General features: G+C 47.6%; 14 protein-coding genes across 14 annotated transcripts; 7 read left to right on the top strand and 7 right to left on the bottom strand.

Moving 5' to 3' along the window:
• Positions 1–186: 186 nt before the first annotated feature.
• ustD (putative NRPS-like enzyme) lies at positions 187–1,639 on the top strand (the record flags this gene model as incomplete). The annotated part of the gene is made up of 3 exons (XM_041293442.1): positions 187–398; positions 464–594; positions 663–1,639. The coding sequence occupies 3 exons, from the start codon at positions 187–189 to the stop codon at positions 1,637–1,639; spliced, it is 1,320 nt and encodes a 439-aa protein (XP_041148341.1).
• A 107-nt stretch (positions 1,640–1,746) lies between these two features.
• Positions 1,747–3,811, bottom strand: ustH (putative gamma glutamyl transpeptidase; the record flags this gene model as incomplete). The annotated part of the gene is made up of 6 exons (XM_041286617.1): positions 1,747–2,219; positions 2,276–2,570; positions 2,634–3,216; positions 3,276–3,417; positions 3,475–3,508; positions 3,563–3,811. 6 exons carry the CDS (start codon positions 3,809–3,811, stop codon positions 1,747–1,749), a joined length of 1,776 nt encoding a protein of 591 aa, XP_041148340.1.
• Positions 3,812–4,253: 442 nt separating this feature from the next.
• ustYb (usrYb) lies at positions 4,254–5,227 on the top strand (the record flags this gene model as incomplete). Its single annotated transcript, XM_041286623.1, has 4 exons — positions 4,254–4,485; positions 4,559–4,666; positions 4,720–4,835; positions 4,904–5,227. 4 exons carry the CDS (start codon positions 4,254–4,256, stop codon positions 5,225–5,227), a joined length of 780 nt encoding a protein of 259 aa, XP_041148339.1.
• A 100-nt stretch (positions 5,228–5,327) lies between these two features.
• On the bottom strand, positions 5,328–7,691 carry ustP1 (the record flags this gene model as incomplete). Its single annotated transcript, XM_071509585.1, has 6 exons — positions 5,328–5,840; positions 5,888–6,797; positions 6,850–7,001; positions 7,083–7,309; positions 7,371–7,514; positions 7,574–7,691. The coding sequence occupies 6 exons, from the start codon at positions 7,689–7,691 to the stop codon at positions 5,328–5,330; spliced, it is 2,064 nt and encodes a 687-aa protein (XP_071364649.1).
• Positions 7,692–7,786: 95 nt separating this feature from the next.
• ustYa lies at positions 7,787–9,065 on the top strand. The gene is made up of 4 exons (XM_041286622.2): positions 7,787–8,246; positions 8,308–8,397; positions 8,454–8,572; positions 8,634–9,065. Exons 1-4 carry the CDS (start codon positions 7,946–7,948, stop codon positions 8,889–8,891), a joined length of 768 nt encoding a protein of 255 aa, XP_041148337.2. The 5' UTR covers positions 7,787–7,945; the 3' UTR covers positions 8,892–9,065.
• A 270-nt stretch (positions 9,066–9,335) lies between these two features.
• On the bottom strand, positions 9,336–10,105 carry ustA (the record flags this gene model as incomplete). The annotated part of the gene is made up of 2 exons (XM_041293429.1): positions 9,336–9,986; positions 10,043–10,105. 2 exons carry the CDS (start codon positions 10,103–10,105, stop codon positions 9,336–9,338), a joined length of 714 nt encoding a protein of 237 aa, XP_041148336.1.
• Positions 10,106–10,229: 124 nt separating this feature from the next.
• On the top strand, positions 10,230–10,749 carry ustU (the record flags this gene model as incomplete). Its single annotated transcript, XM_071510757.1, has 2 exons — positions 10,230–10,489; positions 10,728–10,749. 2 exons carry the CDS (start codon positions 10,230–10,232, stop codon positions 10,747–10,749), a joined length of 282 nt encoding a protein of 93 aa, XP_071364648.1.
• Positions 10,750–10,847: 98 nt separating this feature from the next.
• Positions 10,848–12,676, bottom strand: ustC (cytochrome P450 monooxygenase; the record flags this gene model as incomplete). Its single annotated transcript, XM_041293428.1, has 6 exons — positions 10,848–10,961; positions 11,018–11,516; positions 11,573–11,965; positions 12,051–12,172; positions 12,245–12,426; positions 12,484–12,676. 6 exons carry the CDS (start codon positions 12,674–12,676, stop codon positions 10,848–10,850), a joined length of 1,503 nt encoding a protein of 500 aa, XP_041148335.1.
• Positions 12,677–12,882: 206 nt separating this feature from the next.
• Positions 12,883–14,694, bottom strand: ustF1 (monooxygenase; the record flags this gene model as incomplete). Its single annotated transcript, XM_071509961.1, has 5 exons — positions 12,883–13,716; positions 13,783–13,929; positions 13,994–14,267; positions 14,386–14,511; positions 14,561–14,694. 5 exons carry the CDS (start codon positions 14,692–14,694, stop codon positions 12,883–12,885), a joined length of 1,515 nt encoding a protein of 504 aa, XP_071364647.1.
• Positions 14,695–14,946: 252 nt separating this feature from the next.
• On the top strand, positions 14,947–15,961 carry ustO. Its single transcript, XM_041293441.2, has 2 exons — positions 14,947–15,436; positions 15,501–15,961. The coding sequence occupies exons 1-2, from the start codon at positions 15,044–15,046 to the stop codon at positions 15,855–15,857; spliced, it is 750 nt and encodes a 249-aa protein (XP_041148333.1). The 5' UTR covers positions 14,947–15,043; the 3' UTR covers positions 15,858–15,961.
• Positions 15,962–16,182: 221 nt separating this feature from the next.
• F9C07_9178 (uncharacterized protein) lies at positions 16,183–16,725 on the bottom strand (the record flags this gene model as incomplete). The annotated part of the gene is made up of 2 exons (XM_071511870.1): positions 16,183–16,503; positions 16,609–16,725. The coding sequence occupies 2 exons, from the start codon at positions 16,723–16,725 to the stop codon at positions 16,183–16,185; spliced, it is 438 nt and encodes a 145-aa protein (XP_071364646.1).
• Positions 16,726–16,944: 219 nt separating this feature from the next.
• Positions 16,945–19,648, top strand: F9C07_2166166 (uncharacterized protein). Its single transcript, XM_071509326.1, has 5 exons — positions 16,945–17,124; positions 17,174–18,110; positions 18,206–18,517; positions 18,639–19,253; positions 19,417–19,648. The coding sequence occupies exons 2-4, from the start codon at positions 17,300–17,302 to the stop codon at positions 19,043–19,045; spliced, it is 1,530 nt and encodes a 509-aa protein (XP_071364645.1). The 5' UTR covers positions 16,945–17,124; positions 17,174–17,299; the 3' UTR covers positions 19,046–19,253; positions 19,417–19,648.
• Positions 19,649–20,466: 818 nt separating this feature from the next.
• On the top strand, positions 20,467–22,161 carry F9C07_2259939 (uncharacterized protein; the record flags this gene model as incomplete). The annotated part of the gene is made up of 3 exons (XM_071510144.1): positions 20,467–20,969; positions 21,345–21,688; positions 21,746–22,161. The coding sequence occupies 3 exons, from the start codon at positions 20,467–20,469 to the stop codon at positions 22,159–22,161; spliced, it is 1,263 nt and encodes a 420-aa protein (XP_071364644.1).
• A 120-nt stretch (positions 22,162–22,281) lies between these two features.
• F9C07_2285469 (vacuolar armadillo repeat protein Vac8) lies at positions 22,282–26,613 on the bottom strand. Its single transcript, XM_041293426.2, has 6 exons — positions 25,880–26,613; positions 25,669–25,789; positions 25,496–25,609; positions 25,202–25,447; positions 24,392–25,141; positions 22,282–24,340 (listed from the first exon to the last, which is right to left on the bottom strand). The coding sequence occupies exons 1-6, from the start codon at positions 26,051–26,053 to the stop codon at positions 24,009–24,011; spliced, it is 1,737 nt and encodes a 578-aa protein (XP_041148330.1). The 5' UTR covers positions 26,054–26,613; the 3' UTR covers positions 22,282–24,008.
• Positions 26,614–27,876: the final 1,263 nt, after the last annotated feature.

The raw sequence follows: 27,876 nt of genomic DNA, 5'->3' as shown, positions 1-27,876 counted from the left end.
TTGCGCTGGTCGACTGCTATTTGGCGCCGTTTTTTGGTGGCTCTGCGCTAAGATGGATGATAGGCGCCTGATGCATCAATAGCTGCACTTGCATTTCTCCTTCATTACTTGCAATCAACGAATATAATTCCTTCGATATGGATAATCCATGAAAGTCTAATAACACAGTAAAGTGGATCATCGACAATGAAATCGGTAGCAACCTCATCACTTGATGATGTCGACAAAGATTCGGTCCCACTGGGCTCTAGCATAAATGGCACTGCACAGGCAGAAACACCTCTTGAAAATGTCATAGATGTCGAAAGTGTCCGATCCCACTTTCCAGTTCTAGGAGGAGAGACAGCTGCTTTCAACAATGCGTCTGGGACGGTTGTTCTGAAGGAAGCGATTGAAAGGTACTTATACTCCCCATCGCATTCTTTATATATGAAGGAGTACAAGACGCCAATGGGATCCACAGTACAAGCAACTTCATGTATTCCTTCCCTTTCCCCCCGGGCGTCGATGCGAAGAGCATGGAGGCAATCACAGCCTATACGGGGAACAAGGGGAAGGTGGCCGCGTTTATCAATGCGTTGCCAGACGAAATAAGTAAATCCATCATGTCTTTTGTCTTTATGGTGCATGCTAATCCAGGGCAAACGTACTGTAAAATCCAGCCTTCGGCCAATCAACCACATGCCTATTTCGCCTGCTAGGATTATCTCTCAAACCCATGCTAAACAACGATTGTGAAATCGTCTGCTCAACCCTCTGCCACGAGGCAGCAGCCAGTGCCTGGATCCATCTTTCCAGAGAACTAGGAATCACCATTAAATGGTGGTCCCCAACCACCACCCCGAACAGCCCCGACGACCCGGTCCTCACCACAGACAGCCTCAAACCACTCCTCTCTCCCAAAACCCGACTCGTCACCTGCAACCACGTCTCCAACGTCGTCGGAACCATCCATCCCATCCGCGAGATCGCAGACGTAGTGCACACTATCCCAGGCTGCATGCTCATCGTCGACGGCGTAGCCTGCGTGCCCCATCGTCCCGTGGACGTGAAGGAGCTCGACGTCGACTTCTACTGTTTCAGCTGGTACAAGCTGTTCGGCCCCCATTTGGGCACGCTCTATGCGAGTCGCAAAGCACAGGACCGATACATGACTAGCATCAATCACTATTTCGTTTCCTCGTCGTCTCTCGATGGGAAATTGGCTCTGGGGATGCCCAGCTTCGAGCTCCAGCTCATGTGTTCGCCGATCGTTTCCTATCTCCAAGATACAGTTGGTTGGGACCGGATTGTCCGTCAGGAGACTGTCCTGGTTACTATTTTGCTTGAGTATCTCCTGAGCAAACCGAGTGTTTACCGGGTCTTTGGGCGCCGGAATAGTGACCCGAGTCAAAGGGTTGCGATTGTGACGTTTGAGGTCGTGGGCCGATCATCTGGGGATGTGGCTATGCGGGTGAATACGAGGAATCGGTTTAGAATTACCTCGGGTATATGTTTGGCGCCGCGCCCGACGTGGGATGTTTTGAAGCCGAAGAGTAGCGATGGTTTGGTTAGGGTTAGTTTTGTCCATTACAATACTGTCGAGGAAGTTAGGGCGTTTTGCAGTGAGTTGGATGAGATTGTCACGCGGGATACCTAGAACTACTCCTCGCTTCCTCTACTCAAGGGCAATTCAATTAAGATATATGTAGTTTTGTACGTATGAATGTTGGTATGTGTTTAATTTCACCATAAGCATGAGACCGACTACCAGAACTTACGACGCTGCAGGGCCACTACACCCCCGGAGTTCTTCAGCCGGGGATCTCCAGCAGGATCAAATCCCCCGTCTGCGTTCACGCGAATCAAATGCGCCATGCTCGCGGCAGGCGGGTACCATGTCACTTCATGCCCTAGCTGGGAGAGGAAGTCCACCGTCCCATTATCGTATGTGGTCTCGAAAATGGCATGATTGGGTATCAACTGATGATGGACACGCGGCGTCGCCAGGATCTCCTGCGCTGCCAAGTTCTGGTCAATACCAGAGATGATATTCTGCACGGTTGTGGTGGTGATCCAGTTACTGCCGGCCGAGCCGGCAATCAGAAATAGTGATCCGTCGGGATGGAGAATGATGGCTGGCGAAATGGCCGAGAGGGGACGTTTTCCGGGCTCAGCGAAATTGGTCGAAGATGGAGTATGGCCGAATGTTGGCGGCGATGAGGTGGGAACGGAGAAGTCTTCCAGGTCATGTTAACATTGATCGTTGAGCTGCAGTAGAGCCGGTGGAGCCTACCATCCATCTCATTATTCATGATAATGCCGGTCCGGTCACACATGATCTGATTGCCGAACAAGCGGTTGATAGTGGTCGTCGCGGAGATGGCCAAGCCTTGGTGGTCGACTGTTGCGATATGCGCTGTCCCTGTGCTGTTGACGACTTCCAGCCCGTCAGGGTTATACGCTGATGTATCCTGCGTGTGCGAGTCGGATATACTCTGGCGAATATGGTCGATCATTTCTGCACTCAGGATGTGATTTTCATATTCTTCCATACCATGCACGAACGACGGATCCCCGAGACGTGTTCTCTGGTGCTGCTGTTAGTCGGGGCAGGTTGAAGTACTGTCGGTAGTCCAGGGTAAGATGCATACCAGGCCAAACGCAAACTTCATAGCTTCTATCATGCGATGGGTGCTGAGCTCGGTGGTTCCAGGAGTGAAGAACTCGTCATATGTGTCCAACACCTTGAGGATGTTCATCGCGATAGTCCCGCTCGATGGTGCAGTTGTACTGGTAATCTGATACCCCCGGTAGTCAATGTGCGAGGTATCGCGAGTAACAACCGTATAATTAGCCAGATCCTCCAGAGTCATGATTCCCCCCACGTTCCGCAACGAAGCAACCATATCCTCCGCGATGGGGCCGGAATAGAACGCATCTGGACCATCAACGGAAATCCTTTCCAGAGTCGCGGCTAGTCGTCGACGAGTCATCGTATCCCCCAGCCGGACTCGGGACCCGGAAGGGCTAAAGTCAACCGCCCAAGAGGGATGCTTGGACAAGAAATCTTCACCTGTCTCTTCGACCGCCATGTCGATATAGTTGACCAGGTCTTCCTGCACAAGGAACCCATCTCGTGCAGTGCGGATAGCCGGTTCCAGGACCACCGACCAGGGGAGGACGCCATATTTTCGATGTAGATATTCAAGACCGCGCACTTCTCCAGGAACACCACTATGAGTGGATTAATGGTGAGCTATCGCATGAAGTGGGATAGCGGAGGAGTCTCCTACCTCCTCAGACCGGCGGATGTATTCTTTCCCAATGCGACAATTGCAGCAGGGGCTGTTTCGCGGAAATCCACAAATTCAAAATCGCCATCAGGGGATTTGATAAGCATAAAACCGCCTCCCCCGATTCCACTATGATACATGCCTGGGCTTGTTCATGAGCTGATCTTTCTTCGTTCACCACAGGCAATGCGCATCATACCTACGACGCCAATACAAAACATTGTAGCGACCATCTATGAAAAAGCATTAACGCGCACGAAGAGGAGAAGATTAGGAAAAAGGCTTACAGCATCAGCCGCATTCCCACCTCGTTCCAGCATGTCTGCTCCATACCGACTGCACAGCGCATGTTCACTAGCAACGGCACCTAACTGCTTGGGCTCCTCTGACGAGAAACCAAAGTGAATCGAAGAAGGGAGACCATACCGCCAGAGTACAAGGAGAACGAGCAAACCAGCTGCAATGCGGGATTTACTGGAGATCCGGATGTCTCTACGATGGACGAGGGGCTGCTCTTCTATCCATTTTGAGGCCATGAGTGACGAGGGACCCTGTATGAGAAGTCAGGCTAACACTGTACAGCAATGGAATGCGACGAAGAAAGGCAGGAAGAAAGATGCAGGAGGTGAAGCTGCATTCCAGCCGAGAGCTGATTCGCTGGCAAACCAAAGAGGGGTAACTGACGATCTTACGGACTTTTGGACTGCTCACATAAGGTAGTGGATCTTGGATGGTAAGACACACATTTTTTTTTTACTCTAATCGACGAGAGTCCTCGAAACTAGGCGCTAATCCATTTCTTGTTTGTGCAATACGAACAAATGCAGCATATTTGGCGCACAGTTTGGCGCAGCTCAGCGCCAAATAACAGAAATCACCGTGATAGCTTTACATTTCTGTAAATCGGACATAGAATAGAATAATACCCTCTTTCACGTAGTCAATTCTTCCTAATTCTATTAGCCAGACCTAGCCACCATGTCGGATCTCTACGCACATCGAGAATCCGACGAATACCTCCTCAAACCCGAACACTTTGCCGAGAAGAAGAACCGACCAAAAAGATGGGATTGCCTGCGTCCGATCATTTACACCTCTCTTGCCTTTGTTGGATTCATCGAAATCTTGTTCTTCGGTATTTTCTTCGCCCAGGCTACTAGGAAGACTCCGGAGCGGTTGTTGGGTGAGCTAAATGGGCTGGTTGGGAACTGTGAGTTGATAAACATATATCTATGTATCTGTCCATGGAATTTAGGATTAACCGCCAATGGGGATGGATATAGTTCCTGCTCGGAGAGTCATATTTCGCTCTGATCCATTGGCTGCATCAGATCACAAAACAGAGGAATCCAGAAATGCGACAATGAACAATTGGTTGTCGTATATGCCTCGTGGGTTTTGCAATATATGCCTAGCGATGGAAACCATCTAACAAGGTCGACAGGAGGAAATGGCTTTATCGCAGTCAACCAGACGGAGAGATACACCCTGCCTCCCCCGATCAAGCAGCTAGGTCAGGATACCTATTCCATTGCAGTATTCCACCAGTTACACTGCTTGGTATGTCATGTTCTGTCCAAAAGGAGATCACTTGATATGAGCTTCCTAGTTCCTAATCTACAATTCAGTACGCAATCATGTCTGTCTATGACGACCTGGCAGCAGCCAAATCAGCAGCAGATTTAAACGCGCACCATTCGCGAGACGACACACATTCCAACGAGCACCCTCATGAACAGGTCCATGTCCACTCCCATGACCACGTCGACCATTGTTTTCAATATCTGCGCCAGTCGCTGCTCTGCTGTGGAGATACAGCCTTGGAAGGGCAGGATCCACGGACAGACAACCCCGGCACGGACGGTACAGGTGCAGTACATATCTGTAAGGATTTTGATGGCATCCTGGCCTGGGCGGATAGTCGGCGGCTTGTGGATGCTAAGCATAATTAGTGTGGGAATAATGGACACTTTAGACAAGGGGCGTGTGATGCTTAGGATTCAGTAGTAATACATGAAGTAAATATATATTTTCATTACGGGAAAGAAAAGGTTAAGGAGTAATATGATGTCCATCTGACTCCTCCACGCACGAAGCATCTCCAAACATCGCATCTGCTGCTGCAACCCACGAACTCTCGGGAAAGACATAGTTCTCCGCCGTCCAAAACAACCGACAGTCCGCCGCTTCGTAGACAAACTGCAACGGGGTGGTTGGGTCCTTCTCGTCGTATTCATTGCGGAAGTTCACCCCACTCCCTCCACGGCTATCAATTCGAATTGGGAATCCTGTCAGTGGTGGAGGAGCCAACTCTAGAAACCGAGCCAATTCATCTTCAGAGAGAATGGGAGAACCGGCTCCACTTGCGTTCACTGCAATCTCGCGTGCCTTTTTAATGTAGTGGCTTATTGTAACTAACGACCAATATTGGCCGCCTTTGCTGCCCCCGAGTAGCTGCATCGGGGCTGCTCTAGGACGCCCTCCGAAAACTATGCTTCTTACGCCTTGTTGCTTGAGTAATCTTGCTAGAATTGTACATGTGGATGCACAGATGCCGTTTGTCATCTGTTGGTATTAGTGTCGGTGCTATGCATATTTAATGGAAGACATACGATAATTATATTCTCGGCGTGGAATAGCTGAGTCGAAGGTCCAAACTCAATGCCCCCATACCCACTGATCGGATTGTCCTCGGTCGATGCCGTGGTGAAATTATACGTCGCATGTAGATGGGACATGTTCTGACCTGCGATTTCGACGGGACCGAACAGCTTCTCCCAGCTGCCGAACGAGTGTCGATGGTCTGGTGTAACCGCATTCTGGAACACCAGAGGCAGGTCCAGCGTATTGTCATGCTCAACTGCTTCATTACCCTGGGAAGTCGAGAAGACACGACCCATCAGGCCAATCAACTCTGTGGAGGGGAACCGAGTGGCCGTGTAGATTGGCTTGTCTGGGAAGAGGATCCGGAACAGATTAAATCCCAGGTTGATGTCGCCCCCCATATTGTTCGATAGATCAATGATGAGCTTCTCTTTTCCATCCTTTCTTGCGCGTTCAAGGAACTGAACTGCAACTCGCGCCAACGATACCGGACTCTCCCCGATGAGTCTGAACGTTGGGAGCTGCAGTACGGCAACATCTTCAAGTCTTTCTTCATGGAGATAATACCCTCTTACAAAGTCTTTCTTATGATGTATAATCGGGTCCGGATACATCGAAGGTCCACCTAGTGGAATCGAGTATGGAGGCTTCCCTACCGCGAGTGATGGGCGGGGATCGGGAGGGCGACTCTTCTTATTCGGCATGCAAGCAGTCTGAAAGAGTGATTCCCCACTGGAGAAATCCAATCCACGATCCAACATCACTGATGCAGTAGTTTCCACTGTCATTTTGGTTCCATTGCTGAATTCCACGGTTTGGTTGGCCTTCCCAGGCCAGGAACCCAGATTGTTGGTCCACAGCCCTCCTGTGTACATTCCTGAAAATGCTGCAGCAGGTGAGGGAAACAGGTGGTTATATCTGGATTGCACATTAGCCATTATGCTTTCAATTATTGGCCCATCGGGTATACCGAGCATCAGGATCTTGAAGTCCAATGGTTACACCGATATTAGCCTGCAAATAGTAAACCGGATCCATGTCTTCAATACAATAAACCGATGAGATCGCGGCCTCGGTCCCGCGAAGCTTCATCTCGGCGTCATCTATAGCATATTCCTCTGACTGAGCCATCCACCCTTCTATCAAGTCACAACTGGAACACCCAAAAAGCTTACAGTACGTATATATCTGGGGAAGCTGAACCCCATCCAGTGAAATCGACACCAAAGGCATATCGTGCTCAAAGTGCATGATTTCCAGAGAACACAGCCCAACACTGAGATGGCCATCGTTGGCCCGTGAGGTGAGATACTTGAGATCAGAATCAAAATCGTACTGGCTCGAATATACATTGTCGCTGGCCTTTTGTCGGATTCTCTGCAATCCTCCCCACAAATCGACCCCGGTTGAGATATAGCCGCTGGGAGGGTCTAACTCAGGTCATCATTAGCTTGGTTCTACAAGGGGATTACCTGGCGGAGGCTGAGCTACCTTTCAGCATAGATACCGTGGCATGGAACTGTAGGTATTTGGCATAGTCGTCCACAAACTTCACGGCCAGATCTGAGCGAAATGGCATCGACCGAAGACAATCATACGCCAGATGGCCTGGAATCCCGGAGATTTTGTTCCTCCCTATAATTTGTCAATCATCACTTACAAAAATCAGTCATATTGCATTCATGAATATGTACCTTGTTTTTTCCCCCATGCTACATAGTGATCGATCTGGGCGCATGGATCCGAGGCGTAAACAATGGTGGATGAAATAAGCTGGACGAAAAGGAGTACGCCATACCAGCTAAAACCCATCTTTACCACCACACCTCCTTTTTACAGATATTCCAGGAGAGTTGACAGCCAGCTGCTCCAATGCACACGCTATGTTGACTGACTGAACTCCATATTGATGGATAACGGCGAGTGGGTCCTTTGGCGCAGGCGCCGCTTCCACAGCCAATTGATTCCGCGCCTACATCCATCATAAATCCCAGGCATGTACAAAAAAGACTACCAGACTTGAAGGCCTGTAAAGAGGTTATTTGTAGCTTAATCGATATCTATTCATGTTTTCATATTTCTTTCGGTCCAGAGAAATAAAAATGGCAGAGCGCTCATCTAATGGGTACAAAGAAGTACCGGTGCGCCAATCCGAAGAATCAACTATCGCCGAAGAAGAAAAAGACACATTATTAGAAGCTCGGTCGTACTCGAGACGAGACAGGAAGCGATCTCGTTCGAAAGCTGTCTGGTTTCTCATTGCGTTGCTCTTATTGTCGAATATCGGGCTGTTGGGAGGTCTCATCCATTACTTCCGGAAGACGCATCACAAGGAAAAGGATGTTCCTTGGTTACCCCCGAAGACAGGTTCGAGCTCCCTTCTTCTTATCCAAATCAATGCAATCAAATTGATAATGTTCCCTGTCAGCCCCAACTCGAAAACTTTTCGTTTTTCAGACGTTGTATGGAGAACCTCTCAATCCTGAGGCGGAAAAGGCTTGGGACGAATTGATGCCGAGTGAGTTTCTTTCATGTCTAGGACGATCATGGAATTATATAATAATACGCCACCAGTTGGACGAGGCTTCGTGAATATCAACAACGACACAGCACTTCCCGACCAGCCTGGTCTGGATCAATCTCTTCCCCACCAACGTGCAATGATTTCCGTGTTCCACCAGCTCCACTGCATTGTAAGCACATTAGTCTATAACAACAATGTCAAGAAAGAACGCTTACGCTAATTGCTTTCAGTATATGACCCGAGAGGGCTACTACGCCGCTCGAGAAGGGAACCTCGACCAAGTTAATGCAGCGCATCTCATGCATTGCTGGGACTACCTGAGACAGGCTATCATGTGTCACGCGGACACGACTCTAGAATGGATTCCTGCGCCTCCGAATGACAAGGGAAGTACGGGATGGGGCGTTGAGCATACGTGTGGTGATTTCGATGCTATTGCTCGATGGGCCGAGGACAATAGGTTGAAGACGACGTATGGGATTCATTAATGAGGGAACGATTGGTGTATGTCAGTGGTACATAGAACAAAGGTTAAATGTCCATGATAGCAATATATCATTTGCTTCTGTGTTTCACTTGAGTTGGATAATCCCAAATATATAGATCAGCGCTACATAGCTATTTCTTATATTGGAACGTACCATCGTCTCTAACACGTGGCTCAGTTTCAATGTTCCATTCTAGGGCATACTTGCTAACATAATACTCTCTACTGGTGCTGCTGCCTTACCTCGACCGGTTAAAAAGACAATCAGATGAGTAATGGATACGGCATTCAATGAAACATCATCATCATTATCATGCAAAACTGTAGTGCTAAAGAGCTTGATACGAACACTACATTTCAAAAACACTTGCATAAAGCTGTTCAAGTGCTAAACAGTTCTGTATGTGCAAATATGTCGGCATCATACTCGGAAGACTGAGCGAGCTTAATGCCCTCCATGGCGCTTGTCGATACCAATGGCATAATCCTCAACTGATCCTCCACGCTTGTCGATGCCAATAGCGTAGTCTTCAACAGTACCGCGCTTCTTATCAATGCCGATAGCGTAGTCTTCAACTGAACCACGCTTGTCAATACCAATGGCGTAGTCCTCAACAGAGTTGCGCTTGTCGATACCAATTGCGTAGTCTTCCACAGAATTGCGCTTGTCGATGCCGATAGCGTAGTCTTCAACTGAGCCACCACGCTTATCAATGCCAATAGCATAATCTTCAACGGAGTTGCGCTTATCAATACCAATCGCGTAGTCCTCAACGGAGTTACGCTTGTCAATGCCAATAGCATAATCCTCAACCGTGTTCCGCTTGTCGATACCAATAGCGTAGTCCTCAACTGAGTTACGCTTGTCGATGCCAATAGCATAATCCTCAACCGTGTTCCGCTTATCAATTCCGATAGCGTAGTCTTCAACTGAGTTACGCTTGTCAATTCCGATAGCGTAGTCCTCGACAGAATTGCGCTTGTCGATGCCAATAGCGTAGTCTTCAACTGAGTTACGCTTATCAATGCCGATAGCGTAGTCTTCAACTGAGTTACGCTTATCAATGCCGATAGCGTAATCCTCGACGCCATCACGCTGAATCAGATAAGCTTGATGAATGGAACAGTAAGCAGCAATGAGCATTTACTGACCTTAGCCGCAGGGGCAGCCAGGGCACAGAGGCCCGATACGAGTAGAGTAAGAATAAGCTTCATGTTGGCTGCTGTCAAAGAGCTCCGGTGGGGTTTTCAACAAACAAACGGATGTAGATACGATGTTGCAAAGAGGTGTAGTCACAAACGAACGAAGTAACCATTCATATATAGCTGGATAATAGCCATGAGATGGCGGGGTAGGATGGAATTCAAGACAAGAGGCGCCACCGTTTGGAGGGATGGACCTTTGACGCTGGCGCTGCGGAGGTTGGCGATGACAAGCAGTGTCGTTATCTGTTCTCATTGGCCTAGGGTGACATGCGAGCTGAAGATCAATTTGGCGCCGGTGTGGGAAGATAGCTGCTGCCTCCTGCTTTGCGCCGAGTTGTTAATGGAGGGTCGGCTTTTGGGCGCTCAATTCAACTCTGCATCTTCTCAGACTTGGTGCGAGGCTATGATACGGTCCGTCCTGTGAGGAAATAAAAAGAATCATGGTGAGAGAGAATCATGCATGGAGCAAAAGTTCGTTGTTCATCTGTTTGGTTGGAGCTAGATCGTATCTGGCTGGGTGGTTAGGGCCGGTCCGTCGTCGCATGAGAGAAAAGATTACATTCCAATTATATTTACTTGAGGCGATCTAGAACCTAGCATTCGGGTTTTGATATATAATGATACTCTATAGCCTTTACTTGATAGATGGCTAGCTTCTTACACATCATGAATATCAATCGGCTGAGTTAATACATCAGCCCTTGGAATCCATCATGCCCTGAAAAGATCCATATTTATATACCCATTATGCTTATGACCAGGATCTTGCTCTGCGATCAAAGCGAAACCTGGCACTCGCAGGCGGCCCTCCACTGACTGTATCCTCGTTCGACCCTTCAACTTTAACTTCAAAACGACGAAATACCTGCACTCATGATGAGCCCGATAACGCAACAAGCAACGAATAGGATATGCACACACCTCAGCAGCAACTTTGTACAACTGCATCAGGCCGAAATTATTCGCAAGACATTTCCGAGCTCCATATCCAAAATGAAAGGAAAAGTGGTCCCATCGTCTTTCTTCCTCGGGAGATGCTTCTAACCATCGTTCTGGCCGGAACGAGTTTGCGTCCTCACCGTACAGGTCTTTATTTCGGCCAATGATCCATGGGCTGGTAGATACGCTTGTCCCTGGGGGAACGTACTGCTCGTGTAACTCTAGCCCAGTCCCCTCGGGCGCATAACGAGGCAGTTGGGACATGGTAGGAGCGTATCGTTGAGCCTCTCTGATACAAGCAGAAAGAAAGGGGAGTCTGTGAGCCTGCTCATCCGAGATTATGGCGGATAGAGGTGGGATTCGACCGTCCTGTTCTGCTGCGACAAGCTCTTCGTATAGCTTCTCCTGGACCTTGAAGTTACGCGATATATGGAAGATGACTCGGGCGAGCTGGCTCGGGGTAACAGAGGATCCAGCTAGCCTGTTTCACTTATCGTTATTGTCTTATTTGGTCCGGACAGAGCAGGAACAACTCACATGGCAAAGAAAATCTCAGCCTTGACATCCACCAAGCTGAGTGGACAGCCTTCCGTACCGAGAATCTCCATGAGGCTGCTCAAAAGACTCCCCTTTACCAACAGGTGGCGTTTAACCTTGCCATCGCTGTCAATGACCGCATCCACGATGCGGTCTCTCTCCGCCATGACAACACCAAGACCCGACTGATCTGTCGGATGAGGCATGAGATACCGCCGCCCCAAACGCGTGTTGCGGACAATCCAAGACAGGTTCTCCTGGATGGTCATAATGAAGACTATGAAAAGAACTTTGTTCTTGTTCTGAATAAGGCCTTTGACATCTGTACGCTTCTCCACAAACCCAAAGGGTTTACCACATACAAACAGACTAGTGACATCGTAGGTAAACCAACTAGCCATAGGGTGCATTAGCGTTAGATCTGGAGTTTGACATTGAAAGCCAAAAGCCAAGAGAAGTAAAACGCGTTCAGGCTCACCTCCCATACTCCATAATATCAACCAATCGCTTTTCGGTGGCCGATTCACTCAACAGGGAGATCAACTCAGACAGGATACCGTCAACTTGGGGCTCGAATAAGCGAGTATTCGTCACCGAATACTGTTTGAAGATTATCATAAGCAAGACTAACCCGTAAGAATATTCGGTACGAAAAAAAGCAAGAAAACCTACCGCATGGCTAATTGCCTTTCTTGACGCGACATGTTCCCTATAGTCCTTCCTGGTAAATGTCGAATGCGTATCAAAGACAGGAGCGTAGAAATCTGTCTTATTGGCGCGACGATTATAAATGACCGGAAGCAGGGCTGGGTCATTAACAATGAGGCCGTTTGGGCTATATCTCACAATCGGACCTGGGGTTCCATATCAGTGGAACTCTCCATGATTTCCACTCGATCTCATTGTCGTACCGTATTTTCTATGGAGCTCTGTATCATGAAGCGTCTTGTTGGGATGGACATGCCAGTACGTCTGATAGAGACTCGTTACAGACCCGAGGAAAGGGCCTGGAAACCTGGAGAGGGGGTGGAAATAGCGCCGTCGGAGGATACCAAGAGCTAAGATGGCGAAGGTCAATGTGACAGCAAAGATGAACGGTGACATTCCTGCTCGGGGCTTCCGTGTGTATTGACTTTTGTTGAGTGGAGGGAGTATGATTATCTCTCGACTTACGGGCAAGGCGTTCTTTTTAAATCAAAACTAAACGGTACAAGCGCGCCTACAAGGTTGCGTTGCGCTACTCCTCTTACTGGTCAATATAATAACACCTCTAACTGCATAACACCGTGGACTATTCGAGATAATATCCCCTAATTAAGATGTGGCAGTTCGACCGAAGTACAATCAGCCGAAAATGGAATGCGCTTGATAATCTTCTCTTGTTGCTCCTTTCTTTCTTTCATCGCCGCTCTCGCCTCGTCCCACAGTTTATCCATAGCTTCAAACCAAGCCGCCGTATGACCTTCAATAGGAACAAGCCCATGTGCGTTTCTACCATCATTTATCCACGCCATAAGGTCGCGGACGTATTCCTTTTCTTTATCCTTCAACGAGTGGAATTTGCGCCCGCCACCGGTCTGCTTTTGCTTTACTAGGTACTCCCGTCTCATCTCGGTGGTTGATGGTAGACATGCAGTTCGGGACCAGACGGCTGTCACTGCAATAGCCTGGAATTCAAAGAGGGTAAATGTTGTATTGAAGTAAGGTATCCCGACAAAAGCCAGAGTCGGGTCTGGGATATAAAAGATGTCTCGATGAATGTTATGCACTTGTGTCCCGTTGGTAACAAGAATAGTATCATTAGCATCCTGAAGCGGCATTGAATCGTCGTGATAGTCTGGAAGGAACGGGAATACAATTTGATACCCTGTGCAAACAATGATCTTGTGAATTTTACATAATCGTTGAGATGACTTCAGACAGAGTATTAATGGCAAGGGATCACCCTCTGGTAGCGTGTCACCAGTCCCAGATAGCAGTTCGAGATGATCAATCTCGCCAATTCTTACTGCATTATCTGGAAGCATGAGAGCAGGTGGATCTGCGTCGCCATTTCGTGTGCTCTGGAATATCATTTTGGCAAATGGCCCAAGGTCCCGCGATATATCCATCGATGATACTCCTCCGCCAATCATCAAAACATTCTGGATGATCTGTGAGCATATTTCATAGCAATCAATCTAATGGGTCACGGAATATCAAACACTTACTTCGTCCCTGTAGACTTCCGGTGTTCTATATCGCTTGGAATGTATAACCCTTGAAGGCCATCTTTTCTTTACTTCGGATAACCCAGGTATGTCCGGAATGTGAGGTGAATGATAATGGCCAGACGCGACTACAACCGCGTCAAAGGTCTAAAAAAGAGGTTAAACCTCTAATCAGAGCGCTTGCAACCTATTTTGCACGGTAGCGGCTTACAGAGATCAGCCGCCTCTCTTCTAGACCGTCAATACTGCCATTGTCGTCTAGTACTGACCAATTGACATGCCACTTCCCACCATCTTTATAGACATGCTCCACTCGAGCGCCGTATATTGTTCGCTCGTCGACTCCAGTACTGAGTGCTATATCCCTGATATATTCATTCACGACACTGTGGTGAACAAAATCGGGTGTGTTTTCTGGCCAGGCGCGAAGTTTTATTCGCATGAGAGGGGTGGACACATTTGTTGTGAGATTTTTGTAGCATGGTCTGTTAATACTCTCATTAGCTCCTTCTCAGTCGTTTCCCTTTGTGTTCCCTTTCTCTTTCTTTCTTTGTTTCTTTTCACGCCATCAAAGCATTTCCAAGGTCAAGAGGAAACACTTACCCTGGAGGAGCATGCTGTAGTCGGAGCTTCTCTCTATCGAATCTGGCGTTTTTCTCTACCTTATCTGCTAAAGAAGGACCAGGAGAAGGAAAAGAACATTCCAATGGTGTCTGTTCATCGTACAGCCTATCGAGGTCAACCGAGAGTATGTCATTCTGGCACATTGTATACGTACCAAATCCCCCCTGTTTGCTGGTTTCTTTCGAACACGGTGACTTCGAATCCAGCAGCTACAAGATGGGCTGTTGAAACAACTCCGCTGATTCCAGCGCCGATCACGGCCACTCGGCGAACCTGAGAAACAGTCATTGCATTGCGCTTCTACCCCTGCTGTTGCAGTCCATGACAGTTGGAGTAGTTGTTCCTATATTTCGATTTTGGGACCATTATCATTCGCGCTTAGATAGCGCTTCGCGATTCGCGATATGTAACCGCTGTATGATTATCAAGTTCTACATTATACAGCTCACACTTGTGACGGTGTTTACAATCCCCGACATTACTTCGTGGCGCCTCGTCCCAAGAAAATAGGCGCTTCGTTGCATCCCTTGATTGTCACGTGGGGAATCTCATTCCTCTACGCAACGTAGCAAAATTGATTGCTATCCTTGGAGCTTTATACACCAAGAAAACAAAAGAAAAAAAATTCAAAAAAGCAATGCCAATTTTCTACGAATCGCTCTCCGACAACCTCCGTGACTGGGCCCTCCGCCAACCTCTCTTCTTCGTCTCATCTGCCCCCTACCGAGGTCGTCATATTAATGTATCCCCCAAAGGCCTCCCCGACTCATCCTTTGCCGTTCTGAGCCCCAGCAAAGTGGCATATGTCGACTCAACCGGATCCGGATGTGAGACTATCTGCCACCTGCGCGAGAATGGACGGGCAACCGTAATGTTCTGCTCATTCGATGCTACTCCGCGAATCATGCGACTTTTCTGCACGGGTTCGGTCATTGAATGGAATGATCCGAGGTATGCTGGATACGTCAAGCGAATGGGCGTGAAGTCTCTAGTCGGAGCAAGGGCAGTTATTATTCTAGATATCTTCAAGGTTGGTTTTGTTTTTATTGTGCTTGTTTATCATCACTAATCTACAAGGACTGACCCTCTCGCAGGTTCAAATATCCTGTGGCTTTGGAGTCCCACTGCTCGACCTCACTGTCGATCCAGAAACAAATGAACCAAAGCCGTGTTTCACAAACCGCCCGAGGCTGGGCAAATTTGCTGAATACACAATTAATCGAGGGGAACTGCCTGAATACCAGATGCAATGGAACAGTAGGAGCCTTGATGGACTGCCCGGTCTTCACTCGGCAATGAGGGACAAGGGCGAGTTTATATGGTGGGCTCACGTGACAAACTGGGCCAGTTACTATCACTTTCAACTTGATATAATCAAAACCGGAATGGCGCTTATGTTTTTAGTCATGGTAGTCGCACAGTGGGTAGGATATGTGCTGTACCAATGGTAGAGTAATCTGTAGATTAGGGCTTTAGTAGACTAATCTATGGTCGATACTGTTGCTATAAATCTCCAAGGTTCGAGTGTCATTAGATAATGACAATACAAGCGGGCAGAATTGCTAATAAGTACTCTGCTCTGCATTACAAGAATGACAACTACTAACTTATCTTGACAGGCCATTAAACGAGCAGCAGGGCTCCAAGTAGCCATACGATTCTCTCTATGCCAAAAGGGGAAACTAGTTGGATTCCTATTCAGTTGAGCCCTTTGAATCTATGAACATAGGTATCTGAGTATATATACGGCGTTCGTGCCTAGAATTTATACCCTGCTTAGTCTATATCCATCCCGTCACCGTCATCACTACCACCACCATCACTACCTGTATCCATACCATCACCATCATCTATCTGCATATCCCAGTCACTATTCCATGGTTGCAGATTGTGCACCGCGTCCAAATAAGTTTCAAACATCCTCACGATTTTGTGATCCTTCTGCCTCGCCTGGCCTGGCTGCAGACTCACATTGGGATCATCAGGCCGATTGAGATCATACGATTTTTGAGCCCATTCCAAGAGGAAGGTTTTCACCTGCGTTTCAGCACGCTGGTACTCGCTGCGGACCCAGTCCTTCCATTCAGCCACAAGGCCCTGAGATATGTATGCCTTGTCGTAAGTTATAGTGCCAAGGTCGACGACATTCGCTGCAATATTAACGCTTTCTATCTCTTCCAGTCTGCTCTAAATGCGGTTAACCTGCTTGACGAGCGTCTCCTTGATCTCATCAAAGTAGTAGTACTTCCAACAAAGAATAGGTAACCTGAGTGCTTTTCCTATATCGTCCCAATTACCTTTTGCTTCGAAAGTCCCCATCTTGTTTTCATGGTATAATAAATTCCCGGAGAACCACTGTTATGCATGATTAGCTTCATCCGTAAGTTTGGCCTGAGTTATACAATGCCAGAATGAGAATCGAACTTTGAGCGCTAGCCAGGGGTCTAGTGAGTGGTCCCCACCGCCTCATGACTCGCGAGCTATTGTGATTAGAGGGCAATCGGACTTAAAATTGTGCCGCTGAACACCCGAGTCTAGGGTCCACTGCGATGAAAATTTTGTTATTGTTACATCCGATTCGGGCCGGAGGGTGGGTAGGAAACAGTCTTATGTTGAATTACGCTGTTCCCGGGCTGGCAAGGGGCAAGCCATCAGGGAAACTCATATACAGATTGAAATCGTGCACTACCTGCGTGCTCCAACTACCTGATGTCGAGGGTATGTATGCTCACGTGAACTGGAGGCGAGCTAACATAAACTGAAACAGCCTTGGAAGGCCTTTAAGTCCCTGACCATTTAAGCAGTGATTAGTCATCCGGGAACCAAATCCACCAAATCATATATACCGTGAACAGCTCTGACATCTTCACTGTCAAACTGCTGTACCAAAATCATGGCAGTCAATTTGCCTCTTGGATTGTTATCTGAGATTGCAAGAATTCTCCATCATGATAGTGTTTGCTTAATTCCATATACAACCGTTTGCCGTCAATGGCAGACAGCTTTTGAGCCAATTATCTACTCCGACCTAATCGTCTATAGTGATGAAACTCACAAAGATGATGGCCAGGAAGGGATTTCTCTCGCCCACTTACAAAAGCTCACAACAGGAGCTGGCGCTATGCGTCGAGCCTATATACGGACACTGCGGTACGATATCCTGGTGCCATTCGAACTCTTAGACTGGATAACCTGCAAAAGAGAGCCAATAGAGCAATACAGTATGGCTAACTCCGTCCGAGAGGCAAATGACTGGGCATTTCAAACAGCTATCATTGATATATTTAGAAAACTTAGTTTATGGGAGCAGAATCACCGTCTCTCCCTAGACCTAGGGCTGCGGGGCCGCCGGGTGGGTGAAAAGCCCACCCCGGAGCCAAATACCTCATATTCCAGTATTGCTGGGGACTATCGACACGACTTTACAACAGGACGCACCGATGCGGTTCCACCGTACCGGGCGCGCTTACACAATAATGATGCATCTGTTCTGGCATACGCTTCATGCGTTGGCAAGCTTTCTTTTACCAACAAGCGGGTGGCGTATAATGCTCTGGGAGAGTGTAGGCATCGATATCATCAAATATGGGCCGGTACAGTGGCACAGATTTTCCAACACTGTCCGGCTGTCACGGAACTCTACTTGAACCTGGACGAGTGGGTAAGGCCGGATCATTTGGACTATATTCAAGCCCGTCGTGAGGGTACGTGCTTGTATCTCCTTCCTTCCGCCCAGTATCTTGCAGTTTCTCATGTAAGAATGCACCATGCTACGATCATCTTGCTTACATATACTCAGCCGTATCCGAGCTTTTCAGCAACGCTCCACGCAGCCTAAGGGTATTGCATTATACGAACCAATCTGAGAACCCATGGAAAGACAGCTTGCCCGCTTTGAACGTCTTATCTACTGAGGTCGATACTCTTGCTATAAATCTCCAAGGCTTAAGTATCTCTCTTCGAGAGCTAAAGTTGGAATACACATCTCTAACCCTGGATTTCCTGTGGCCTTTGGATAATGTTGGCCACCCATTGTCTTCTACCGCATCTTTGAATTGGCCTAACCTAACAAGAATGGAGTTCAATTATGTGCCTCCTTGGCTTCCTTCAGGTAGGACTTCTCCTCCCATTTCCAAAACCTTGCAATCTACATACCCGCGAAGATTACTAGAATATTAACATCCACAAACCCCCAATAACCACCAAATATATTAACTAAACCGCCAAATCAGGTCAATGGCTCGCCTTACCCACACCCGATGACCAAGAACAAATAGACAAAATAGAAGATTGGGAAGAAGAGATCTGCGATTGGGAGAGTGGATGCGTCGATCGATCTACCAACGACGATGAACAATTCCATCGCTTCTTTATTTCCCTTGGTTACGCGGCACGACATATGCCGCTTTTAAGATCTATTGAATTTGAACTCAACCATAATCCAACAACATCATTCAATTTTAAACGTGACTCGGACACTACCACTGCTAAGTGGGAATCTGATGCAGACCCGGAATACCGACCAGATGAGCGTGTTGCGAAGGCATGGGGGTTTCAGCTCAAGGATATGGAGATTACCGGGCCTTGGGACTTGCAATCCATTGTAAGGTTTGCTTATTGGCCGCCACAAGAGGTCTAGTATTTATATTTGCCGCTATAGGGATGGCAGTAGTGGGTTATATGACTCATAATCTTTGTGCATGATGACATTGGCCAATTCTGCGTGCTTGATTCCATCCTTTCTATCCACTTCACCGGGATTCTAGCCCCTGTATAGATAGTATTGGTTAGATCTTGTCCGCCAGCCATGTGCACCTGACTAAGTGCCAAGTTTACCTTGACATATTGTGAGTCTCAAAACTCTTTAGTAATTGCCGCTGCGACGTTGTCTGAGAGTTGTGACCGAGGGTTATCGGACAACGATAATACAAGCGGGCAGAACTACTAATAAGTACTCTGCTCTACATTACAAGGATGGCAGATTGAGTAACTACTAACGTATCTTGACAGTCCACTGAACGAACAGGAGGAACTCCAAATAGCCATGCGGCTCTCCCTCGCCTTCATTCTGTTCCTTTTGGCCGTTACCGTGAACTGGCGCGGCAAACCCCCTTGCAGACCCTTCAGCTGAAACCATGGCCGACATACTGTTAAGCCCATTTAATGCCATGCCATCCTTTGCGTTTGGTAGCATAGCCTTGTATTGAACAAATTATGCCATTCGACTACCTAAAAATGTCCGGATACCTAGAGGTGTCTTATAGTGTAATTTGTAGATATATTTCTGGCTGACACCTTGTTAATCGTGATGGTAATCTCGATGACGAGGCCAATTATATGATTAGGCTACCCAAGCGCAACCCTGGAATTTTTTGATAATTGCTATTGCAAATAGTCTTACGGGCACACGCAAAAACAACGGTAGGAAGGGGAGCGAGCTAGAACATGGTTTTTGACTAGTTCCCTTTCGTCACTACCTAGAGTCTGCGACTGCCAGGGTCCTTCTGGGGTCAAGCATTAGTGGATTGAATACAGTGCTATAACTATTATAATAGGATAAGAGGCATATATCTTCTCAGCTAAACGCTAATACTCTTACCGACTATTATAATTGGGTTCCGGTTTCTAACTCTTTTGTAGAAGACTCGTGTGACGCTATGCTTGTCTATATATACATAGATATAACGGCGTTTTTGCCTAGAATATGATTTCCTATTATGGATCATTGCTATGTGCTGGCAACTCTCTTCTCTCCCGCCAAGCGTGAAGAGTGTCTGCTCTAACTTGTGGCTGAATACATCACAATGTGTTAGTGGTTCTGACTTCCGTAGCTCTTCAACGTCTACGTCGCTTTCCACAGCGACATCCACCTGTGCAAGTGCCACGTGGAAACCCGGCGAATCGCAAAGGGACTCAGATACTGATCTATTCCTATTAGTGAACTAACTAACTAAGAGTTGCTATTTATGCTTAGTCATTTGAGAAACAAAAATCTCAAAAAGTTATCCATCAACATATCTACACGTCAATGTTCACAGTGAAGAGCGCTTAACCGATACCATGCCAGCAACCTTACCCCTGGAGCTGATATTCGAGATTGCAGGCATCCTACATCAGGCAGGCGATTGCCTGGTCTCATATACAACCGTCTGCCGTCGATGGCAAGCAGCTTTTGAGCCATTTATCTACTCTAACCTCATCGTCTACAGCGACGATGCCTACAAGGGGGACCAGAAGGGCATCTCTCTGGCTCACTTCCAGAAGGCCACAACAGGATCTGGTTTGTTTCGAAGAGCCTGGATAAAAAGGCTGCAATATGACGTCCTCGTTCCCTTCGAATTGCTAGACTGGACAACCCACAAAAAGGAAGGGTACAGTGTTGATAATCCCGTTCGAGAAGCAAATGATCAAGCCTTTCAAACGGCTATCACTGCTCTATTTGAGACACTCAGCTCATGGAACCAGAGCCATCGTCTCTCATTGGAGCTAGGGCTGCTGGGTCGCCAGATGGGCGAGGAGCCGGAGCCACATACCTGGGGCTACGAAGATGCAGGTGAATACAGGTACGATTATAGAAATGGGCGGGAAATGTCTGTTCCACCCTACCGGGCGCGCTTCCACAATAATGACGCTTCGGTGTTAGCATATGTGCCATGCGTTGACAAGCTCTCTTTCACGAATGAACCCTCCGATGGTGAAAGTGATCTTAGGCATCGGTTTCACCAGATATGGGCCGGTGCAGTGGCACAGATCGTCCAGCACTGTCCCACTATCACACAATTACATCTAAATTTGGATGAATGGGTAAGACCGGATCATATAGAGTATATTCGGGGTCGTCGCGATGGTAAGAGCAGGTCTTTTTCTTAACCTTCTTCCTTTATATCCCCTATACATCTCATGCCGTATGCTCCATGTTCAAGAGTAAATTGTAACAGGCTCTATGCGTTCCTTGTTGACAATTCCCCAGGTGTATCAGAACTGTTCAACAACGCACCACGCAGCCTGAAAGTCCTAAATTATTCAAATCAATACGAGGCGCCGTGGAAATCCGCCTTGCCTGCATTGAATGTTTTGTCAACAGAAACAGATACTTTTACAATTAATCTGCGAGCTTTAAGCACTGTCCTTCAGGAGCTAAAGCTATATAATACGTCTCTGTCTTCAGACTTTCTATGGCCTCTGGATAAAGCTGGTCGGCCACTACCAAATAGTGGAACGCTGCAATGGCCCAACCTAACAATTATAGAGCTAAACGATGTCCCCCCATTCCTCCCTTCAGGTATGGAATATCCTCTCTGTTCCCCTCCCTACACTAACCATGCATTCCAAACCCCAGGTAAATGGCTAGCCTTACCCACACCCGAAGAGCAAGCCGGATTAGATGAACCAGACGAGGAGATAAGTAGCCCGGATGACGTGATCTGGGACTATGACCGCGGATACGCAAGCCGAAAGATGGTCGACGATGAGGAATATCATCGCTTTTTCACATCTATGGGCCGCGCAGCACGACACATGCCCCGGTTAAAGTCTATTAAATTTCATCTTCAGCATAGCACACGGCTGAATTTTTCCTTCCAACCCGACTCGGACCCTATTACCGCTGAATGGCACTCTCGAGCGATCCCTGCGTATCACCCAGATGAAAGGGTTGCTGAAGCTTGGGGGTTTCCGATTGAGGATTTCCACTTCGACCCTGAAGAGTTTGACACTGTTGTGAATTTTGATTGTTGGCCGCCAGGAGATGTGTAGAATTTGTTTCTGTCGCTAGGGGTACAATGGTGGTTGGGTACATCCTAGTATATACATCTTCTGAAAGCGCTCTCTAATGATCTCTGGACATTTCTGTACTTCCTACGATCTGACCTTGTATGTTACCGGTACGTTTTGCTATTGTTACTATATGTCCCTCCCACTCTATATAAATTCAGCCTTGTATGTATATCCCACTTCTGATCTATGTACTTTTTTGTGCTTACTATACTCCATATACCTGTAAATTGATACCTTCATCTTGCTTCTTTCCCTTGGTTTAATTTCGATCTTCTCTCCCCCTCCCCTCCTCCCTCTCTCTATCTATCTCTATCTATCTCTCTCCTTTCCTTTTTTCATTTCGTTTTCTCCCCCAGGTTATCGCTCCAAATATATATACATCACTGCCAACCCTACCCTTGATATATCTCTAATTCCCAGCTCTATACTCACAGATCTCACTGAACACATATCAGAACCCCAAAAGCCACCATATTTGTTCCAGATCCTCAACAGACAGAACTACCTTCCATGCCCTTGGTCTTCGCATTCCGGATACCTATAATTCACACCAATGTCCTCCCCAGAACCATAGATACATTCTGTTAACAAGGGTAGCCTGCTACAAATTAACTGAGATCTTTCTGGCCTGTAAATATATAGCATTACATGGATCGCTCTACAAGGTGCAACATGTTGCCCTATTAATAGCTCAAGATGTAATTGATGGAACGGAAACTGAACTAAATTTGAATCGGACAACTTGACTTCATTCGCCTGTCCTTGTTGTATTTTCAATGTACGATGAGTGTGGAATAGGGTATTACCTACTAGATTGGGGGTTTCACCAAAACTCGAACAAAGTAAACACACGGCGTCTATCCTATAAAGAAGCTATCTTCCCTCTATGATCCTAGTATTAGTAGTCTGTCTCCTGTGGGGTGTTGTGTTGGCCACTGTCTTCGACGCATTCTGACAAATGCTAGATCAACTTGCAGTGCTTAATGGAAGGTGGAATGAGACCATGGTGGTGGATAATAGGGCAAAGATTCTTGCAGACTCCCGGAGTATATATAGTATGGAGAACACAACATAGCGCGATACGGATCTTAGCAAACGAAGGAGTAATGCAGGGATTGTCTGGAGTTATTGGTCTCCCTATTTATGGATATTCCGTCCTACTACCTACTATGTATTTTAGACACCACGGGGTCCGGAATCTGTAGCAATACATGTTGCAGAAAGAAGGTATTAGGAGACTACACTGCAATATCTTGTAATTATCACTCAGAGGTTATAGCATTCTCGTTTCGTACGGGTAATGAGAGAAGTAGATGGTATCAAGTGTGGTTATATTCTTGACCCACCGAAACCGTCGGATCTGCCATAAGGATCGACTGAGCCTTCCGGGTTCGACCCACTTCAGCATCTTGGGCTTAGCACCTCCCCGGTGGGTCCAGTAACGTTAGAGAATTACCAAGACGTGACGGTAGTTCAACATAGCAATGGATGTAGTTAATGCAACATACAAATCCAGGTATCATGCAATCACATAGAGGACCAGAACTGGTCTAAGAACCACAGCATTTATCAAAGTACATACAGATAATGTAAGCATACAGCTTGAGAAAGTAGGCCGTGGGATGAACGGCCACCAGGACGGATCCCGATATTATTCCTATCACATCAGATGCTCGCTGACGCAAGAAAGTGACACTGAATCAAATGCCCGCTGAACACCTAGGAGAATGTAAAGTGAATGGGTAAAACACAAGGTCAACTATAGACGAATGGGAAAGGAAACGATAAGGATAAATCATTAAAGGGAGTGACGGCGCTGTGATCAATTAAGCTTCCACAAGCGTTTGTCGGGGGCCGTTACCAAGAAATTCGAGGCATCGTCGTGCCAGCGCAATTACCTCGCCCTCACCATCTTCCTGATCTTCCTCGTCCGACTCGATGTTCTTGTCGGAGATCGACTTGACCATATGCACGACGTCATCGGACTTGGCAATATAGCTGATCAGTCTCTTATCTTCGGACTCCAACAGCTGAAGGAGGGTCCAGATAGCAATGTGCTGGAAGGTAGGATCTCCGCTGGCGAGGAATCGCTTGAGATAGCCGTGGATACCTCCATTGGGATCCGCCCAATCTCGAACAAATATCGAATAGTCGCCGACTGGGTCGGATTAGCAAATGCGGAACGCATCCAAAACTGCTCATGACTTACCCTTGGAGGAAAGATTGCCCAAAGCCGCGGCACTATTCCCTTGCACTTCAATGCTTTCAGACTCCGTCAGAGGGATCAGAACGTCAAAAACGCCGAGATTCAGAAGATGGGGTTTGAGCTCATCGCTGAGGGCCAGAACCGCGATGGCGGCAGTCATCTCCGACTGGACGCTGAGGGGAACCTTCAGGACCAGGTCCTTGCATTTCTGGACCGCACCCGCTTGGAGGACAAGCTCCTTGTTACGGTCCGAGCTGGCGGCCAGATTTCGGAGCGTAGAAATAGCGTGGCACTGGATCTCTTCGTTATCCGTCGAGCCAAGCAGATCCACCAGTGGCTTCAGAAAGCCCGCATCGATGATGGGGGATTCGTTCAGCGGGTGAATAGAGATGTTGCGGATGCATGCGACGGCGGAGAGTATGAGGGGAAGGTAAGAGGACTGCAAGAGGCGCAAGAGCGGCGGAAGACCTTTGGCGCGAACGATTTCGAGCTGGTATTTCTCGTCCGAAGCCAGGTTGCGAAGAGCCAGCGCGGCCTGGCATTGGACTTTGGGGGTGGAGGAATCCATGAGATGAACCAGTGACTGAACCAACCGCGATTCAGTTTGGGCAAGTCTCTTTCGGTTTGACGCATCGACGGCAATATTGCTGAGAGCCGTTGTGCAATAGTATTGTACATCAACATCGGAGGAGGAAAGTAGTTGAACCAAGACGGGAATCGCGCCAGCGTTGACGAGTTGTTGTCGGTTATCATCTATACCGCCGTCAGAAGAGGATGAAGAACCAACCGCATGCTCCCACATAGTCTACTCACCAGAGTGTGTCATGTTTAGCAAGGCCCCCGTCGCGTTCCGTTGTACACGCATATCCTTGGATTTCGCCAGACGAATCAACGGTCCCAGAGCACCCGACCGAGCTATCTTGGCCTTGTTGTCCTCATGCGTAGCTAGATTTGTGATGCAACCAACCGCATTGCATTGGACTTCGACATTGGGCGACATCATCTGCCGTATTAGAGGGGCCAGCCCTCCGAGGGCGACAATCAATACCTTGTTATCCGCTATATCTGTCAGTCATTGCCGTTGCCGTCACCTAAAGTGAGACCAACCATTTACAGCGAGGTTTCCCAGAGCAGCACTGGCCGCGCGTTGTACCTCAATATCGGAGCTTTGTAACAGGAAAAGGATTGGTTCGAGGGTATCCCGATCGACTTCGCGCACGTCTAAGATGAAAGGCGGGAGTTAGCCGTGCGAAGATCAACGAAGCTCGAAATTCACCCACCTCTCTCCGTGATTTCCGCAAAGGTCAAACTGGCACTTCGTTGAAGGTCAACATTATCGGAATATACAAGTGTACTTAAAGCGCTAAGCGGTTCGCCTCTAAAGAAGTCGGTCTCGGCTCTCTATCGGGTCGGTTAAGTTAGGATCAGAATCACGCCAAGAGATCAAAACAGGGATACATAAATTGACGGGCGGTGACCGAACAAACATACATTTTCAAGGTAGCCTAACAAGTCGGAAACTGCTTCCCGCTCATTATCTGCTAAGGTTGTCTCATAAATTCCATCCCTCGAGCGACCGCCGATAGGCCCGAGGCAGGCGGTGATATGACACCAGCGGTCAACTGTCGAGAGACAGGATAAACACGCACTCGCGATCCCACTCATGCCTCTAATATTACAGGCCCGCAAGACCAGACACCGGCCCCACAAGCGACAAGTCTAAAAGCGAACGGAAACGAAACCAACGTTGTCAGTCCGACCGGCGAAAGACAACCTTCCTTTCGTCCCAGGGCAGTATCCTGTTCCCAAGAAGGACCTCGAACGATGGGTTCTTTGTTGGCCTCTACCGAGAGACAGGGTCAGGGAAACGGAGCAATGAGGGATGCGATGGGAATCGATTGGGGACGAGACAAAGAGACGGATGGGAGGCTCTGCATATAGCCCGATAGGAGTTGACGCTTGCGGGAGCACAAAGAATAGCGCGTGATAGGCAGGAGACCTTTCCTTGATATTATTGTCGGTTCGAATTCGAGATTAGTGTAGAAAAGACCCCCGGGTCTTACCCAGAATGGAGGGGTTTGAACAATAAAAGAAGAAGGAGGGAAGGGGGGGGTTCGGTGGTGGTGGTTGGGAAGAGGGCTAGGAAGAGATGGCGGACGGTGAGGTTGAGTTTAGTTACTGTTAGTCCTGCACCTTAGCTTGGGAGCACGGGTGATGAGTGACAATTACGGGTCCCAAGTGAAGGAGTGGGCAAATGACAAGGCGGGAAATGAAGAGAGCTCATCTCCCTTTATCAGTTCCCGTCACCGACAATACACAACAACATTTAGATTTCCAGACTGAGAATCTCTATTCCCATCAGGAATGTCAATAATTGAATTAATTTTATGTTATGGTTAAATCAATTCCCAGTATTTTTCCTCATTGGTCCAACTATATAATTCATTGTTATTCGAGTAGATCAATATATATCAACAACTGTTTTGTGTATGGTACGGTCATGCGGACATACCTTCACCTGTTTCATTTTGTTTATCATGTACAGTATGTACGCTGTATGCTGCTATATCTCCAGTCTGTCATCCATCACATATTTCAATTTGATCGACCCACCATTTGGAAAAGGTCCAAGCTATTTCTACATATCGATCACTTAGTGGACATCAGAGCAATCTCCATCATCCTCCATCCTGGCAACCCTCCCCCACCAACAATGGATGAGCAAAGTATAACCCTCCCTGGTCTAATCATGGGGCTACCCGCCGATCCACCCGGCAAACTTAAGGGTTCGACATGACACTCACGGTTGTGAGAATCATTCTTACGGTCACGGGGGACCGTCTTACTCAGTACTCAACAGAAACACTTGGATAGATTTCCTCACCCCTCTAGTCCTTCGTCATAACAACCGAAAAGGATCCGTATCCGGAGACTGATACCGCCCGTATGGTATTAGTATTTTATATACTAATAGAAAATATTTATTATGTGCATATGGGTATATCCGACAAACCTCGAAGCTTACTAATATCACCTATTTCTTACCAAAATATCGCCTGTACACCGGAAGCCAGCACTTGACGAGTGATGCGACATGATCACCAGACAAAGGATGAATGATCAACGGGCTGTTGGCCATAGCGGGTGGTTCCCATTTACCCAAGTAGGGCTCTGCAGGAGCAGGTATTTTTTTTATATAACTGAAGGTATCATTCTGGTTTGAACGCTGTACTTTGTGGAACGGGGTTTGTCTTCTATAAGAAATTTCGGTTTGCCTGAGCTTACTCAAGCTCGTGGCATTCGAACAGTAGTCTGTCCAAATGCTTGGATAAGATGCAGGCCTGGTTGCTGCCGATCCCGGCAATGGATCCGTCCATCCTTGGGTTAGCACTTTGGCTCCCATAAACATTAATTAGACGTGGTACTACGTCATAATAGCCCACTTTGGAGCCAAGAGGGGGAAGAAAAAAAAGAAAAAGGAAAAAAGA

This window comes from Aspergillus flavus, chromosome 5 (assembly GCF_009017415.1).
Source record: "Aspergillus flavus chromosome 5, complete sequence".
Classification (NCBI taxonomy): domain Eukaryota; kingdom Fungi; phylum Ascomycota; class Eurotiomycetes; order Eurotiales; family Aspergillaceae; genus Aspergillus; species Aspergillus flavus.
The sequence above is the reverse complement of the archived record's forward strand: the minus strand, read 5'-3'. Positions and strand labels throughout refer to the sequence as shown.

Excerpts from the sequence above, each read along its gene's own strand:
- ustYa (XM_041286622.2), top strand. The coding sequence starts at position 7,946 with ATGTTTTCATATTTCTTTCGGTCCAGAGAAATAAAAATGGCAGAGCGC. Across the intron at positions 8,247-8,307 it reads TTGGTTACCCCCGAAGACAG|CCCCAACTCGAAAACTTTTC; the intron begins GTTCGAGCTCCC and ends GTTCCCTGTCAG. Across the intron at positions 8,573-8,633 it reads TCCACCAGCTCCACTGCATT|TATATGACCCGAGAGGGCTA; the intron begins GTAAGCACATTA and ends AATTGCTTTCAG.
- ustO (XM_041293441.2), top strand. The coding sequence starts at position 15,044 with ATGCCAATTTTCTACGAATCGCTCTCCGACAACCTCCGTGACTGGGCC. Across the intron at positions 15,437-15,500 it reads TTATTCTAGATATCTTCAAG|GTTCAAATATCCTGTGGCTT; the intron begins GTTGGTTTTGTT and ends ACCCTCTCGCAG.
- F9C07_2166166 (XM_071509326.1), top strand. The coding sequence starts at position 17,300 with ATGGCAGTCAATTTGCCTCTTGGATTGTTATCTGAGATTGCAAGAATT. Across the intron at positions 18,111-18,205 it reads TATTCAAGCCCGTCGTGAGG|CCGTATCCGAGCTTTTCAGC; the intron begins GTACGTGCTTGT and ends ACATATACTCAG. Across the intron at positions 18,518-18,638 it reads GCCTCCTTGGCTTCCTTCAG|GTCAATGGCTCGCCTTACCC; the intron begins GTAGGACTTCTC and ends CCGCCAAATCAG.
- F9C07_2285469 (XM_041293426.2), bottom strand. The coding sequence starts at position 26,053 with ATGAGTGGGATCGCGAGTGCGTGTTTATCCTGTCTCTCGACAGTTGAC. Across the intron at positions 25,790-25,879 it reads TGTTAGGCTACCTTGAAAAT|AGAGCCGAGACCGACTTCTT; the intron begins GTATGTTTGTTC and ends CCGACCCGATAG. Across the intron at positions 25,448-25,495 it reads GGGAAACCTCGCTGTAAATG|CGGATAACAAGGTATTGATT; the intron begins GTTGGTCTCACT and ends TGACAGATATAG.